The sequence below is a fragment of the Bombus bifarius genome, unplaced genomic scaffold, assembly GCF_011952205.1.
Source record: "Bombus bifarius isolate JDL3187 unplaced genomic scaffold, Bbif_JDL3187 scf7180000008140, whole genome shotgun sequence".
Classification (NCBI taxonomy): domain Eukaryota; kingdom Metazoa; phylum Arthropoda; class Insecta; order Hymenoptera; family Apidae; genus Bombus; species Bombus bifarius.
This window is the reverse complement of record NW_022884468.1, coordinates 132,092-146,276: the sequence shown is the minus strand read 5'-3', so window position 1 is coordinate 146,276 and position 14,185 is coordinate 132,092. Positions and strand designations below refer to the sequence as shown.

Here is a 14,185-nt window from a genome sequence, read left to right as displayed (position 1 = left end):
ACCAAGTATATCAGCGAGATAATTTTCCTAAATAAACTTCTTACTTCGTGAATTATTTTCGAGCCCAGCCATCGTTAGATCATGCACTCTGCACACGTATTCTCTTATCGCGATCGTCTTTCGTCTTTTGTATGGAGCTTCGACAGTGGATGAATATCACGAATAGATGGAACCGTGGAACAGAGATATTACCTAGACCAGTATATTTTTTATGAGCTAAAGGACTGTTTAGTCTAGTTATTCAACTAAAATATGTTATAGAATATTGTGTTAAATGAATGCTTATCAGTGGATAAAATGTTTATCAGTGAAGGAAATAGCGCATGCTTGTATAGAAATGTTTAATCACTATCAGGCTGGGATTGTGTTGGTAATTATGCAGAGTATGGCGCACCACGCGGATTTCTACGATTTTGGAGTCTCTGTTTGAGGTAATGGATTTATTACGTGCGTTGTTGTTCTTTGGCGACATTAATACAGATTAGATACCATTAATGAATTAAAAATTCTTGAATGAATGAGTATGAAGCATCTATATCGGTAATTTATTAAGAAAAAAAAATTTCAGCTGCTAAGATTTAGTAAAATCAACAGCTTTTGGTAGATTATATCGATTTACCAGCTATTCTACTAATCACTGAAACGTTCTAATTTTTTAACTTACTAATGCGTTTTATTTCACATCATAAAATCAACAAATTATTTAAACGCGATAGCTTTCGAGAATTAGCCAGATAACGATAACATGTCCAAGAACTAAAGCAGTTAGATAGATAGTTTACGTTTAAAAATGATCTCGACTTTAGTCTTCTTCTGACGATGCTGTTGTCATGTAGCACGTCAAATATGGAGGCACCTCGCAAACGCATTTCATGCCGGCAGACCAAATTTCGATTGGTTGTTCATTGCTCAATTCCTCGCCTATGTGCAGCGTCAGATTACCGTGCCGGCACATTACCTTTCCTGTAAGATCAATATGATGGAATTGGTATCGTTAATTGTCTTGTTAGTAAAGTAAATTAGGCGAGTATCTAAATGATCATGGAAGGATACTGAATAGAATAGATCGAGTTTTCTTCTTTTCCTGAATTTTCGCCGACGATGGTATTAAACGTTCGTACTGAATGATCAGCTAATTATTTTACGATGATGACTTTATTGACGAGATTACGCGAAAAGATTAGCTATGAACTCCTATATAGAACTTGCTTCACATTGAAACTGAAAGGTAGATAGATCAGTCAAATTAAAACTTTTATAATGATAAACTAGAGAATTAGTGAATCTTATTATGTTATGTTATTTTGAGAATTTCAAATAAGGAAGCATGAAAGATAATGTTACACGTTGAAGCACATTATTTTCAACGTCGCGTACCTTCTGCAGGGACTGATGTAGTGCTGTCATGTTTAGAAATAACGGAGTCGTTTGGACTTGCTGCAAAAACAAAATTAATTCTAGAAATACATTTATCATAGGGAAAATTAATGTTTCTTTCAGAAAATAACGATTTAACTCTGCCGTGGTACTTGAATTTTTGCATCTTAATTTAGGTTTCCTATGAATCGATAAAAAGACTTTTCGTTTCACATCAATTTGATTTAAAACGTTCTCTAACGATAGAGAGATAAGACTCGGTCGAAAATGAAATTAAAAGGAGACTTTAAAAATATACTTGTTAAGGAGACTTTTAAATAATGCTTTAACAATATTGTTAATTTACTCTAGCTTAAGATTTATGAAATTTTCTAACATTACAAAGACATGATTGGGTAAAAAATAATCGACCAAAACGTAGAAGGCTGAAAAACACGTGACCACTTACGATGTCTATAAAAGGTTATAGGACAAAAATGATTAAACAGGAAAAACACAGGTATTGACTTGTCATGAACTTGGGCAGCAGCTACATCGAACAGAGCAGAGCACGGATCACGGTTCAGTTGCTGACAGAAAGGCTCGATATTCTGACCTAAACGAAAATTTAATTATATCTCATTTTTTTACTGATGAATTAGATACCAATTACTTCGTTACACACATTTCAGCTTTTCTTTCATATTATACCTGTGTATCCCTCCATGCAAAGACACAACAACTTTGGATTGGCGTTTGGATAGAAGAATTCCCCGGCCTTATAAACTTTACCATCGACGTTACAAGTTGTATTATCTCCTTCTTCATCTAGAAAACGCAATCAGAAACATAGATCTTTATATTCCATCTTTTCAGTGATATTCATAAGAATATGAATTTACATGAATATTCACAGTCTAACAATCATATTACTGAATTACTTAAAGAAAATTGGGCGTGCTTTTAAATGTAGATATTTTCCTTGTCGCAATCGTAATTTATTGTGTTTAATTTACTCACTGCAAAATGGAAATCCACAACAAAGACCATGTATCCTCCTGTATGAACATCTTTCCTCTATACCAAAACAACTTCTTAATTGCTCGCATTGGAAAAAGGCACTGTTTACACAATAAAAATATTCTTTTAGTTAATCTTATTTAGTTCCAGTAATACGTGTTCATGAAATTTCAAATGATTCCCACAAGACATATCAAATATATTCATAAATGATTTTTGACTTGCGGTATGTAACCATTAAAAGTACTAATACATATACAGATCCCAACAGAATATATTGATAGTGTGAATAACGTTGTGAATTGTCCGAATCACTCGATACAAAAGTTGAACTACTATGTCTTATGAGCAAGGCCGTATTAAGGATTAGATTTGATGTGGATCTGTCTGCGCGTATTGAACTTGCACCCAATAGTAATTGTTACGATCATCAAAGCTAATGTACTTACGTATTTTCGAACTGTGTACACATACAATTCCTGTCGCAAGGATTGCTGTCCTCGGGATTCAGCATCTCCCCGACACTGTATTCGTGGCCATTCACATAGCATTTATCCCGTGACAAATTGTCCAGGTGACTACAATCGTATGCTTCCGCGCAACAGTCGTTAGGATTCGCGTAAATAGGAGTACAGCCAATCCCCTTGTAATGTCTCACAATCAATTGACCAGGACAATTTGCTTCATTGCAGTCCTCTTTATTAACGAACCATGACCAGAGTAAGCGAAATAATTACCAGGAATTCATTGATTCGCGCAGGTGAAAAATGTTGGAGTAAACAAAATAAAACTCCTTATACATATATATCTTTTAAACAATAATGTACAAGTAAAACACTAAGAATAAAAATTTACTGGGTTTCCGTGTTGTATAGAGTGGTAAAATTAAAATAAAAAATAAAATTAGATTAAATTAACAGAAATCTCTGTCACGCCAAAGAGCGTAGAATCTTACTGTAAATGTATACATATATATGTACACATATGTTAGCTTTATGGCACAATGCGATAGAATGGAACTTCGTTTATGTGAACTTTATTTATGTAATCGAAATTTTAGTAGTGCCTGATTAATTGAACTTTATCTGAGATCCTATTATCTGAATTGCCGTAAATGAAAATTCGCTTATTTGAACGTCTAACAATAAGATGAAAAACAAGGAAAGAAGATATACTACGTTCCTTATTTTTGTTTTCCTTGTCTTGTATACTGCAGTTTTAATTAAAAACTGCATCGGTTAATGTATAAAAAGATCACCTTGAAATCTAAGGTACGTCCACTGAGATAAAATTTTCAACCATCGAAAGATAGCGCTCTTGAAACGAAGTAAATTGTACTTGAAATGTTTTGTCGAATAATGAATAGTTTACGAGATAATAATGCGTGGGTAGATTTAAACGAGGCACTCTGCATTTGAGAGTAAATGTTCCGTGGAATCCTCATGTATGAACATGAACTGCTGCTATTAATTGAACGAAAAATCGTAGGTGGTGAGGACGTACTTCTTCGACAAGTTCGTATATCTACTGTATCAAACTTATTTTAATTTACACATGCATTTTGACCGTCCTCTTAACGACATGTTATCAGTTATCGAGTATTTATGCGAACCTCTTGTATATTTTCATCGAATGATGTAAGATAACATGATAATCAAGTGCAAACGATCATGTGCTAAAGTCTCGTAAATTCGTTATTTCTACGTATTATGCGTACGCGATTATAACGAAATACAAGCGTGTTCGTTTTATTTACAAATATGCGAATCTCTTGGAAACTACGAGTGAAATGATCAACATAACGACAAGATAAATCGTAGTCAAATTTGATTGCAATGAAATTCATAACAGTAGCAATTAATTTCAAAATCGATCTACTACATCGATTTACTACAAAATAGAAAACTACCAGTTTCGGAGAAATATGATATTAAAATTATCGTTCTATATTTCGTGTGTGGAAAGAACTCGCTCAAAGTATCCCGTTGCTAGGCAATATATAAGGCTTAAATCATTATGACAATCAGTGGTACGAAGTGTATCAGATTATTTTTTATAAATAAACTTCTTACCTTGTCCTGTCACTTGAACAATTATTAGGAACATCAGAAGAACGCATTTTCCAATGATTGAACTTGAATTATTATCGAATACAGCCATCGTCAGATCGTGAACTCCGTACGCGTATTCTCCCGTCACCACCGCCTTCCGTCTTTTATATGTAGCTTTGGCCGTGAATGTATACCAGGAATAGCACGAACTATGGAAGGGAGTGGATATTACCGCGGTCGACGTTCTTTTCCATAAACTTAAGAAGTAGTTGTTATAGTTAATCAACTGAAACGCGTCACTGAATATTAGATAAAGAAAAATAAAATGTTTATCAGCGAAAGTAGTAAGGCAGTCTTACACAGAAATTTGTAATCACAGCCAGGTAAGAATTGTGTTGGTAAATACATGTATAGAATGTGACGCACCTCATGAATTTCAATGATTTTGGAGTCTGTTTTCGAGGTCGACGTCCAAAATAATTACGTCGATCGCACGCTTGAACTTGTTACGTACGTTGTTGTTCTTTGGCAACGTTAATACACATTACATTATCACGCTACCAATAGCGGAGTGCATTGAACATTCTTGAATAATTGATCTCAAGTATTTGTATTGGTAATTTATTACCAAACACCGTACACTCATTGTGAAGGGAAGGGATTTTTAAAAATGTCAGTTTCCTTGATTTATTCAAATACACAAGCCTTTGATAAAGTATGTCGATCTATGAATCATTCCAATAAACCATTGGAACGTCCTAATTTTCTACTAAACTAAAGCATCTTACTTCACGTTATAACATCTGCACGTTATTCAAATGCGATTCATTACAGAATATTGGACGAATGACAGTAAAAAATAATTCAGCGATTAAAATAATAATACGTACATACATACGTATATGCATATATTCGTATATGCAAATATATACGTATATGCATACATATATATTTATTTTTCGTTTGGCAATTCTATAGATCACTAACAAAATGAAACACTTGCTCTTGAACTTTCTTACACGTCACAACTGGAGGCACCTCGCACACGCATGTTACAAGGGGATGATTAACCATGTGATTTGATGGTTGGTCCAAGCTCAATTCGTCGCCTATGTGCATCATAATATTACCATGCCGGCACATTCTGTTTCCTGTGAGAGTAATATGGTAGAATTACTATCGCTAACTATCCTGTTTATCGCAGGTTTTACGATAGAACGTTAGCTGTTGAACTGTTTTAATTATTAAACGTTTTCTGTTTCAATCGTTAGCTATCAGATTAACAAATTATAATTGCACATAGAACAGTATATTTATTGATATGTATTTTTGTATTTTCTATCTGCGAAACTAATTACTCCAAATAAATAATTTAGTAAATAATAAAAATTTGTCCCTTCGTTTATTACGTTTCAGTTCAAATAGTTCTATTTCGATAAGCCCAAAAACATCTTCGATTATGTCTCGTACAGAATTCGAAGTAAATTTAACATATTCTGATCAGTATTCAGAACCTCTGGAATTGTTATGTTACAAGTTAAAACACATTACTCTCAACGTCACGTACCTTTCTCAGAAACGGACGAAGTGCTGTCGTGTTTACGAATAATGGCGTCGCTCGATTCCGCTACGAAAACACAGTTAATACTATAAAGTACATTTCTTTTAAAGGAAATTAATACTTCCTCCCGAAAATAACGATTTAACTCTGGCGCGATATTTGAATTTTTCTATCCGAGTCTCAGGTCTCGTGTCAATCGAGACTTGAAGAAAATTTGATAAAAATGAATTTGAAAAAAGATTGTTAATGTTATCAATTGATTTTAATCAAACGTTCACCATGTTATCCTCAGACTTGTGAAATCTTCTATCTTTAGGAAAACATAATTCGATAAAAAATCCAAAAACCGTCGAAGGGTTAAACACGTGTTTCTTATTGTGAACTTACGGTATCTGTAAAAGGGTATTGGACAAATAAAATTTGCACGCGTAAACCAGATGGGTGTATATTTTTCATGAACTTTGTCAGCATCGTCCGCGAACATAGGAGAGCAAGGATCATGCTTCATTTCTTGACAAAAGGGCTCGATATTTTCACCTAAAACAGAATATAAATAAATTCAATTTCTGAATTATACAGCAAATATCAATTACTTTATCATAGACATTTTAATTTCTCGTTCATATTATACCTGTGTATCCATCCAAGCAGACACACATCAGTTCCGGATTAGAGTTTGGATTGAAGAACTGTCCGGCCCGATATACTTTTCCGTCAACATTACAAATCGCATCTGATTTTCCTATATCTATGATAAAAAAATACAGTCAAAGCTACATAATAACTCCGTAGCTTCCATCTTGTCAATTATATTCGTGATAATATAAATTTGCATAAATATTTGTATTATATCCGACATGTTATACTATTAAATTATCCAAAGAAAACAGGGTTTGCTTCTAACATTAAACAATAATTTGTGGAAAACGAATTATACTTTTGAGATAATGTAAAGTACCCAATACTCTCAAAATTGTTTAATCTCTCTCATCACGATCCTAATTTATTGAATTTTCTTTACTCACCACAAAATGGATCATCGCAACAAATACCATGGATCCTTCTGTACAAACAACTTTCTTCTTCTGCACGATCGCAAGTTTTTCTCTTCGCACATGCGAAATTGGCACTGTTCACGCAATAAAAATAACTTTTTTTTAATTTCAACGCGTGTTGATAAAGAGAATAATTCGTATAAGGCACATAGCATATTCATAAAGGACTTCTGTAAAAGTTTGAATCCTTTCACGCGCTACTACGTATAATTTATACGTAGTACTATATAGTCGTCGAATACTAATACATAGAAAGATTCCAACAGAATATACCGATATCGATATTGTGAAAAACATTACGGGTTTTGTCAATCATCCAGTACAAAGATTGAAATACTATATCTTGTGAGAACGACTATGCTAAGTTAGATGCGATTCGGATTTATCGCTACATATTCAACTTTAATCCATCACTAATTGCTACGATCGTCGAAGCTAAAATGTAAGTATTTACTCATTGTTGGAGTGTGTACACGTGCAATTCCTGTCGCAAGGATTGCTATCCTCAGGTCTCAACGTCTCTCCGACACTGTATTCGTGGCCATTCACATAGCATTTATCCCGTGACCAATTGTCCAGGTGACTGCAATCGTACGCTTCCGCGCAATTGTCGTTGGGATTCACGTAAATAGGAGTGCAACCAAGCGCCTTGTAATATCTCAGAGGACCGGGACACTTTATCTCGCTGCTGTTCTCTTCGGAAACTAAACTTCGCCAAGATGAACGATACGATTACGAGAAACTCGCCGGTTCACTATGGTAAAAACTAGTGAAATGAGCAGAGTAAAAATCCCAACATACCATTCCGAGCAATAATAAATATAAAAGAATCGCATATTTAATAAAAATTTCATCTTTTGCGCTGTATAAATCGATCCGATGAAATTAATGGAAATTTCTTATTTAAATAAAAAGACTTTTAATTCCCTGTTGCGTGGAACAGGTATCTCGTTGCTTGACAGCGTAAGGGTTAATGATAACCAAGTTAATGATAACTACTTAAGTTATAATGGAGATCAATAGTTTAAGCGTATTACCAAGCAACTCTTTGCAAGTGCTATGTAACCCTCTGTGAAGAGCGTTTAGGGCTTAATAAATGTACTTAATAAAAGAGCCTTTGAAGATAAACTCCTTACCTTGTCCTGTTACTTGAACGGCGATTAAGAACGTCAGAAGAACACATGTTTGAATGATCGAATACCGTTTATTACCGAGCCCTGCCATCGTCAAATCGTGAACTTTGCACAAAGTCTAATGCGATCGTCTTTCGTCTTTTATATGTAGTTCTGATCGCGAATGTATAGCAGGAATAGCTGGAACTCTGGAAGGGAGTGAGGTTACCTAGGTCAGCGTTCTTCTCAATGGACTTAAGAACTAATCATTATGGTTTATCAACTGAAATACGTCGTTGTATTTATATTTGAAATGAAAATAAAATTGTTTATCAATGAAAAGTGTCAGGCAGACTTGTACAAAAATTGTTAATCGCCATCAGGTTAAGATTGTATTGGTAATTACGTAGGATGTGGTGGAAATCGGAAATCGAAACAGTTTCGGATTAGATCGTGGGCTGAAGTACTGTCCGGCAACATAAACTCGTCGCGTCGATGCTACAAATCGCACGTGGTTCTATCTCTAGAAACACAATGAAAACCAGGAAACTTTCCAAGTTTCGTCTTTTCAATTACATCCGTAAAAGTATTAGGTTGTCCGAAAAGCTTCTTTCGTTTTATAAGGAAATAATGGACGCACAATGTTTTTTGTTTTATACTAGTTTCTTGAATTATGCACGAACGTAATAATAGAAATATAACGAAATGGATCATACCTAATTCAATAAAATAATATAAAGCAGAAATTGTTGTTCATCTATTATCACCTTATGAAACGAAAGAAACTTTTGGACAACCTAATATAAATTCACATAAATACCCGTAACCTAACAGTCATGTAGTATCAGTCATGTAGTAGTCATGTGTATGTAGTAGAAAGCCTAAATGCCGACAAGCCCATCAATGTATCGTCACTCCTTCAATCGAATAGTTACGTGGAAAAAGGCCTACGTGGCCTTGGCCACGAACGGTTGCGGAACACGTGCGTGATGGGGCTATGAGAAAAGACAAAGGGATTCTAAGGGAGAAAAACGAATTAGCAGTCAGTGTGAGTTGAGAAATCAGGGAGTCTGAATTGCGTTGTCGAGAGAGTGTGGTCCGCGTGAAAGAGAGCGTTGGAACCGCGGTGACGAGAGTTGTGAATTATCTATTTAGTTGTTTTACTTATAGCACGTTATTGTATTTAGTTCACGTTAAATAACCATCGTTTCCTGCTTAATCCATTCTAAATAAACTAATAAATAAAATCCTATAGTCATAGATGCCACTCTTAATCAGGTCTTAACACATTTTCAGTTTCCAACAGAATATATTGATATTACGTGAAGAACGTTACAAGTTTTCCGAATCATTCAGTAGAAAAATTGAATTAATTCTATCTCACGAGCAAGACTATGAAGGATTAGATTTGATTCGGATCTGTTTGTACGTATCAAACGTCAACCCATCACTAATTGTTACGATCATCGAAGTTGATGTACTTACGTATCTCTGTGCTGCGTACACGTACAATTTCTGTCGCAACGTTTGTTGTTTTCCAACGATTTAACATCTCCCCGATGCTATACTCGTTGCCATTCACATAGCATTTATCCCGTGATAAATTGTCCAGGTGACAGCAATCGCATGATTGCGCGCATCTGTCGTTGAGATTCGCTCGGACAGCAGTACAACCGACCGCCTTGTACCATCCCAGAGGAGAAGAACATTTTGTTTCACTGTAGTTCTCTGTCGAAACGGAACGTGGCTAAAATATATCAAACGATTTCGACAAATTCACAATTCGTAAAAAGTACTAAGCAGAATAAAAATGCCGATATACCATTGAAACAAGGGTACATACATATAAGAATATTTACAATTAAAATGTCATTTTCTATTCTGGACAAAATGGTGCAATAAAATAGATGAAAATTGTTTTGCGTAAATCGAAATTGATGAAAATACTCGTTTAAATAAAAGATATTTTTATTTGAAAGGCCATCGGTGTTAAGAGATTTTGGATTTCTTCTTGCGTCAAAAATACGTACAACTTTATGGTCAATACTGTAGTTTCACCGCAAATGAGCTCTGTTGCAAGAAATAATTCTCATTTCCTTACATACGTGTTATCTCGAAGGTTACAAAGTCTCTGTTATCTTGTGAAAACGAAACTCGTTGTGAAATCCGCTTGCAATGTATTTAATATTCATAATTAATGTCAGTGAGAATCAACTGCGATATTATTAGACCATATCCTACTTTTATATCATTTCCTCGCATGGCTTGTTTATAATAGTAGCTGATGGAGTATAAAAATGGCACAGAAATATTTTTGCCACGGTATGAAACCGAAATTATTGTTCTATGTTTCGTGTATGGAAAGAGTACCCTCGATGTACCCAGATACGGCATTGACAGGCAGCGTAAGGGTTGAGTTATAATGATGAGCAGTAGTTCAAGCGTATCATCAAGTAAGTCTTTGTAAATAAACTTCTTACCTTCTCCTGTCACTTGAACAGCTACTAAGAACATCAGAAGAACGCGTTTTTCAATGATTGAATTATTACCGAATTCGGTCATCGTCAAATCGTGTATGAATACTAAGAATAGCACGAAGAAAGTAAAGATCAGCATTCTTTCTGATAGCCTTAAGAACTTGTTATTATAGTTATCTAATAATAAATAGGAGGTAGAATATTAGACGAATAAAAATAATACGTTTATGTGCGAAAAAAGCAAGACAGACTGATACAGAAATTTTTAATTACTATCGAGCCAGAATTTTATTGCTAATTATGTTGATTAATTACATATATCAAAAATTTTAAAATATCGTCGTATAAATTGAAATTTCATTGAATCTTGCATCTTCTACCTACATACAAACTAAAACTTGTGGTGTGGTTTTCTAATTATGAGATGCAGTATAGCACCGAATTTATGGCTGTGAAAGCTTCGCCGTGAATATCTTACGTTAGTCAGACGAATCCTAATTTATTTTTCTTCCAAAACCGTAAGCTGACTAAATTAATTCCGTGTATCATTACTTACGTGATTTTCCAAATGGCAACGATCGTCGGTTCATTTTCTTAACTACAGGATCGGCTTGCTGCCGACTCGGCAACGACACCTTGCACAAGGTGGTTATTTTCTGGTCGGTCGCGTTTGGAAACGTAATCTGCCAGCAGATAGTTATGAAAATTTAATAGAGTAACGAGGAGCAAGTACAAAGCTGATGATGGATATCGGGCAATCGGATAATGAGCGCTTCGCCGTTAATGAGCTTACTCGTAATTGCGCGTCGGCCCTCTCACCGCTTCAAATAATTGTTATTCGCTGTTCGTACACGCGTGGACAATAACGATAATCGATCGCGGGCTACTGCCTTGGATGGCGATTGTTTCGCTTGAAATTTATTTATCCACCAAAGACGTCCACGGTTAATTAACACAGATGGCCTTAAGGAAAGGCACGTCCGTGAAATTATGGTAATTAGCACGACAAACAACCGATCTGGCGCCGCTGTTGCTCTCTCATTCCGAGCCAATCTTGTCTCTCTCAACATATTTATGTCGCGTAAACCGCTCCTACACGATTATTATCGACGATTATGACAAATGTATAGTCTATGGGACCTTTGGATCGGACCTTCTAATCTACGAAACGTTCGCAAATTAATAAATAAATTAAAGAGTTGCGGCAATAAGAAGGCGACGTTATTTTATGCTTCGTACAGAGCTATGACCGACGATGGACTGCCTCGTATATCTTATGCCTTAGGAATTTTATTTCATATAATATATCCTTGAAGGACAACAACCAAAAGCAGGAAGTAACGTGTATCGTGCTTCTTGTTCGAAAATTTAGCGCGTTGACCGCAAAATGAGCCGCTCTTTACACGGCCTCTTATCATCGAGTCGTTTTTCGCGTCTGTCAGCCATTCACACGGTTTCGAGATACACGTTCTCGAGAGTTGTCGAATTCTAAAGGAAAATTAAACGAACACGTCTGCATGTTTGCAAACTTCAGAGAATGCTGGACTTAGCCGGCGCCTCTCTGCGCTATATGAACGCGTTGTATTTCACGTCTGGTCTCAGACAGTTTATCCCGACTAATAACTTCCGCGAACGCAACTATGCCGGTTTCCTTTCAGCCCTCTGGTTAACTACTAGGTGGCATTTTTAATTTAACGCTACCAGCAGCTGCACAAAGCCGCTTTAAAGCTGGAAATCGCGTGATAACTCTGAGAAGCAGTAGAAATATGCGAAATCCGAGCGGCCCAACTTTCCAGAATCTTGCTTTATTACGCCACTGTTCTCTGATGCGTCAAATAAACATTGCGATAGTATGATCTCAACGATGCATGTTACACAGACAAGTAATTTACTGTCACTAGTTTCGCGTGGCAAATTAATGTGCAGAAGCTTACGCGTATCTAACGGTTTGCAACTATAGCAAAAGCGAACAAATAACTGCGATTTATCGAATAATTGTAGAGATCGTTCAACTGATATTTGAATTTTTATATTTTATATTTTATATCTTGTATTTTACCTATCGATTCTCTTGTTGATCATTGATATATTTGCTTTTATGCTGTGGGCTTTTAAAATTTCGCATAAACACGCTCGTTATTTCCTAAGATAGTCGGCGTTGCAAATTAAAAGAGAAAGGGTTTCAAGAGAATCGTGTTCCAAGTTCACAGTGTGTATCTCTTGTTCGCATGTGTAACGGAGAAGTTGAAACGATTTCGGAATCGTATGAAAAATCGTCTGCTTTTTCACGCTGATGCACAAATCCGAAAGTTCTGAGCAGATAACTTTGAAATAGGGTACAGCATATTGGAACAAAAAACTTGCAACGCAAATAACCCATGCCAGAACTTTCAAACGTATTTTACGTCAAATCGGTTTTCATTTTCCGAACACGTTTTCTCCGGGTAAGCCAAAAACAAAAAAACAGAGAGGGGGAAAAAAACAGGGAAAACGGAACGAGAAAAAATGTACTCCGACGAAGAAGCGATGCAATGAAACGCTCGTCGATCATCGACCTTTCGATGGTGTATTCATACGAACCATCCCAGTGAACATTTACAACGGACCGTACCCATCGAAATAAAAATCGAGGGCTGACGGAAACGCGAAAGTAATTAGTTCTCCGTGTCACCGCGCTCGTGCAAATCGATACTCGGTATTTCGAGGACGGCTGCTAAATTTACTCGGTCAATTCGGCTTGAACGCGACCCGGTCGAGTCGCGACTCATTTTCCCTATTTCTATCACCACCTTTTTTCCCTTCCTCGTTCCTGCCGATCACTTGTTTTATTCCTTTCTTTTTTTCCTGATAGGGGGAAAGAGGGTGGTGAAATTGATTTGCCGATTTTGCAACCGATTCTAGCGTTTAAAAAATAGTCAGTTTGAAACACGAGAGAACATGCTAGTGAAAAAGCTCGATCCACCGTGCACGCTGGCTTTTAGCATTTTATTTTGGATTTTCATTGTAAAAACATGCTCCTGAAGAGTAGTGGGGTGGCTTTTTTTTTGGTTTTCGATAAATCAGAAATAAATGCGTGGTTCCTTTATCGTTGCTACAGGTGGAGAAAAGAAATTTTTTTTTTTTTGGAAAGATCGTAATAATTTTATAAATAGAAAATTACGAAAGTATCTATACGGAAGCGTAGAAAATTGAGAGAAGCTTTTATCGTGTTTCATATTATTGGTGTCACGCAAAATGAACGTTTCCGATAAATGAAGTTTACCTAGTTTAACGACGTTCACGCCAACACGTTGCACGCGTATCCTGACGTGTACTTGGTCTTTTTTAATAGCTTCCTTCCGTTAAACGAGAACATGCACTTAGTTTGTCGATAACATTCCACTTCGGGGTTGGGTTCCCATGTCAATAGCAAGCAATCTCGCGTAGTGTAGTCCGGGATAAATCCAGAATAGTTTCACGCTTATCGAGTTAGCCGGTGTCTTTGTTTTCAAAAGAAAGCTGAGAGTTTGTGTGATGGCGATACGACGGAAGTTTGTACACGAATGTGGTACAC

At 36.0% G+C, this 14,185-nt stretch overlaps 2 protein-coding genes across 6 annotated transcripts in view; one reads left to right on the top strand and one right to left on the bottom strand.

Moving 5' to 3' along the window:
- LOC117208591 overlaps window positions 1–14,185 on the top strand; it is a 280,013-nt gene that overhangs the window by 255,236 nt on the left and 10,592 nt on the right. The gene's annotated exons all lie outside the window — the stretch shown is intronic.
- On the bottom strand, window positions 420–8,328 carry LOC117208592. 3 transcript variants are annotated; one of them, XM_033449824.1, is made up of 8 exons: window positions 8,180–8,289; window positions 4,449–4,636; window positions 2,826–3,072; window positions 2,377–2,477; window positions 2,068–2,184; window positions 1,826–1,972; window positions 1,378–1,437; window positions 420–963 (listed from the first exon to the last, which is right to left on the bottom strand). In XM_033449824.1, exons 1-8 carry the CDS (start codon window positions 8,224–8,226, stop codon window positions 803–805), a joined length of 1,068 nt encoding a protein of 355 aa, XP_033305715.1. In that variant the 5' UTR covers window positions 8,227–8,289; the 3' UTR covers window positions 420–802. The 3 variants fall into 3 exon arrangements, with proteins under 3 accessions (XP_033305715.1, XP_033305716.1, XP_033305717.1); XM_033449825.1 differs by lacking the exons at window positions 420–963; window positions 1,378–1,437; window positions 1,826–1,972; ... (2 more) ...; window positions 2,826–3,072; window positions 4,449–4,636 and adding exons at window positions 5,323–5,339; window positions 5,370–5,578; window positions 5,995–6,054; ... (2 more) ...; window positions 7,014–7,117; window positions 7,498–7,747 and having other exon boundaries at window positions 8,180–8,328; XM_033449826.1 differs by lacking the exons at window positions 420–963; window positions 1,378–1,437; window positions 1,826–1,972; ... (2 more) ...; window positions 2,826–3,072; window positions 4,449–4,636 and adding exons at window positions 5,323–5,339; window positions 5,370–5,578; window positions 5,995–6,054; ... (2 more) ...; window positions 7,014–7,117; window positions 7,498–7,752 and having other exon boundaries at window positions 8,180–8,312.